This window comes from Clupea harengus, chromosome 26 (assembly GCF_900700415.2).
Source record: "Clupea harengus chromosome 26, Ch_v2.0.2, whole genome shotgun sequence".
In the NCBI taxonomy this organism is placed as follows: Eukaryota; Metazoa; Chordata; class Actinopteri; order Clupeiformes; family Clupeidae; genus Clupea; species Clupea harengus.
The window spans coordinates 11,077,222-11,079,721 of record NC_045177.1 but is presented as its reverse complement, the minus strand read 5'-3'; the positions used below and the strand labels follow the sequence as shown (position 1 = coordinate 11,079,721).

The 2,500-nt window shown below is 53.5% G+C and overlaps 1 protein-coding gene across 1 annotated transcript in view; it reads right to left on the bottom strand.

Annotated features, from left to right (window-relative positions):
- si:ch211-79m20.1 (mediator of RNA polymerase II transcription subunit 1.1) overlaps positions 1–2,500 on the bottom strand; it is a 15,000-nt gene that overhangs the window by 373 nt on the left and 12,127 nt on the right. Inside the window, 3 exon segments of the mRNA XM_031563989.2 lie at positions 1–897; positions 1,259–1,397; positions 1,821–2,500. The exon segment at positions 1–897 is cut by the window's left edge and continues 373 nt beyond it; the exon segment at positions 1,821–2,500 is cut by the window's right edge and continues 227 nt beyond it. Of these exon segments, the coding sequence (XP_031419849.1) occupies positions 885–897; positions 1,259–1,397; positions 1,821–2,500 (832 nt within the window). The 3' untranslated portion in view covers positions 1–884.

Here is a 2,500-nt window from a genome sequence, read left to right as displayed (position 1 = left end):
TTAGCCGCGCCCGAGGGCTGGACACGGCTCATTTGTGATTCTGTCTACCGTCCAGTGTCGCCGTTTCGATTTAGAAGTCTACGGCAAGAGTTTCACGTACAGTATATCACGAGGCATGCTCATCCTAATGATGTGATAACATTGAGATTTCTTTCATTTGTATTTTTTGGAAGAATTTGCGACACAAAAAACTGCTTATTTTTTTCTTTTTATATGCATCAGTCTGAGAATGCATAAAAAATCCAGTGTTTAAACTTCCAGTGTTTGAGGCTCGACTTAAAACAACAAGCGAGAGCGAGGCATGGTGAGCACTTAATACTGCATGCATCTGTATCCTGTGTTTGCTTTTCAAAGAAAAGTCCTGAGTGTCTTTCAAAGAGAGCGGGAGCTATTATCCATCGGGCGAGGCCAGAAATGAATTAGCTCCAGTCCTTCCAGTTTAGTCCAGGAATCCAGAAGGTATTCCAGTCACCAGTCGAGGTCCTATCAGTCCCCGTCCGTATCTCTCACTCTTCCACAGAGAACAGGTCTATAGCCACATACGGAGTAGCCGATGAAGATGGAAGCCAAGATAGCGAAAGAGAGAATGAAAACACTGGCCATAGTAGTTAGAACTGAACAGGGTCTTGTGCACGGAGTCAGAGACGGCCCCCTTCGAGCTCCACTCCTCTGTGCCATGTAGATCAGGTTAAGGGGTTAAAGGTCAGAGGCACCGCACCGCACCGTCCACGTCCTCTGCGTCGGTGGATTTGGAGACGTTTGGGACCCACTGGATACAAGATGGCTGCTTCAAGGTGCGTCGTTAGCATGGGTCGTCGCTAGGTCTTTATTCCAGTTTTTCCTCCCTGAATCCCACGTGTTGCTCTTCCCTGAGCTGGTTGCCATTAGGACATGACCCTGTGTGAATGAGGAAGATACAGGAATCAGAAAATACACTTCAGACATAAAATGTAATTATTTGATTTTATTGGAAATTGTGACTAAATCCTGACTAATAAGCCTCAAACGTAGTCAAATCCTGGTCTCTCTCTCTCTCCCTCTCTCTCTCTCTCTCTCTCCCTCTCTCTCTCTCTCCCTCCCTCTCTCTCTCTCCCTCTCTCTCCCTCCCTCTCTCCCTCTCCCTCTCTCTCCCTCCCTCTCTCTCCCTCTCCCTCTCTCTCCCTCCCTCTCTCTCTCTCTCTCTCTCTCTCCCTCCCTCTCTCTCTCTCTCCCTCTCTCTCTCTCTCTCTCTCTCTCTCTCTCTCTCGGTGGTACCTACATGATCATGGCTCTCATGGTGGCCTTGCTGAGTCTCCTGCGGTGCTTGCGGCGCCTCCTGCGTGGGGGCGGGGGTCGCGGGGTGGTGTGGGGGCGCGGTGACTCGCTCGGCGGCTGGAGCGTGGTTGGAGCGTCTGTCACTGCCGGGCAAACGGAGAAGAGAAGGGGGGGGGGGGGGGGTGGGGATAAGAGTGTGTTAGAATGTGTATAAAAGGAAAGTTAATTGCCCCCCAAATGGGCTTGACAGTGCATGGAAATGTGCAGTGTATCCATTCCGTTGACGTATTCAGCGGCACTGGGAAGAATCACAGGAAGTCTGGCTAATTACATTAAGGGCCATGTTTGGACTGGAGATAAGGGGCACATTACTCCAGAATAGCTCAAATTAGAGCCCGGGAGGCTTTAGAAGATTCATAAAAAGTGTGAGCTTGGCCAAAACAACCCACAGTGCATCACTGGAGATCAGCAGGCCAAAGAACCCACAGTACATCACTGGAGAACAGAAGGCCATAGAACCCACAGTGCATCACTGGAGAACAGCGGGCCGTTGTGGACACACTCACCTGCTCTCTGGGTGGAGGTCTGGGGCTGGCTTTGGGGCTGTGGCTGATGACTGTGATGCTTGTCCTGATGAAGCACGGACTTCACATCCTGTTGTGTCTCCTTCTCCTTCTCCAGTTCCTCGATGTGTAACCTCCTCCTCCTCTTCTCCTCCTCCGTGTCCTCCTGCGTTCTCGGACCGTTGGTCACCTCCGGCTGGCTGTCGAACGGACTGCTGCTCCCCTCTGATCCGCTGTGATGGCTGCTCCCTTCTGATTGGCTGTGTGGGTGACTGGCCATGTCTGACTGCCTGTGGTGGTGAGCGGGGGCATCTGGCTGGCCGCGGTGGTGAACGGGGGCATCTGGCTGGCCGTGGTGGTAGGCTGCTCCACGCTGTGGCTGCTGGGGCGTGGTGGCGTCCCGCAGCATGTAAGTGCCTGACTGCGTTGGCTGGTACCTCTGCTGCTCCTCCACCGTCAGCCTGTAGTTGTGCTGGGGGTACTGGTGATGGTACTGCTTGTAGTTGGGCTGCTGATGCTGCTGCTGCTGATGCTGCTGCTGTTGCGTCCCGCCCTGTGTTTGTCTGGTGTTGTCGTCTCCGCTGCTGTGATGGAGCGTCGGCTGCCTCCCGTCTTCCTGTTGTCCGGCGTTGCCAAGGGCCTGCTGTGCCCCAGATGTGGGCTGGCCGCTGAGCCCCCCTTCT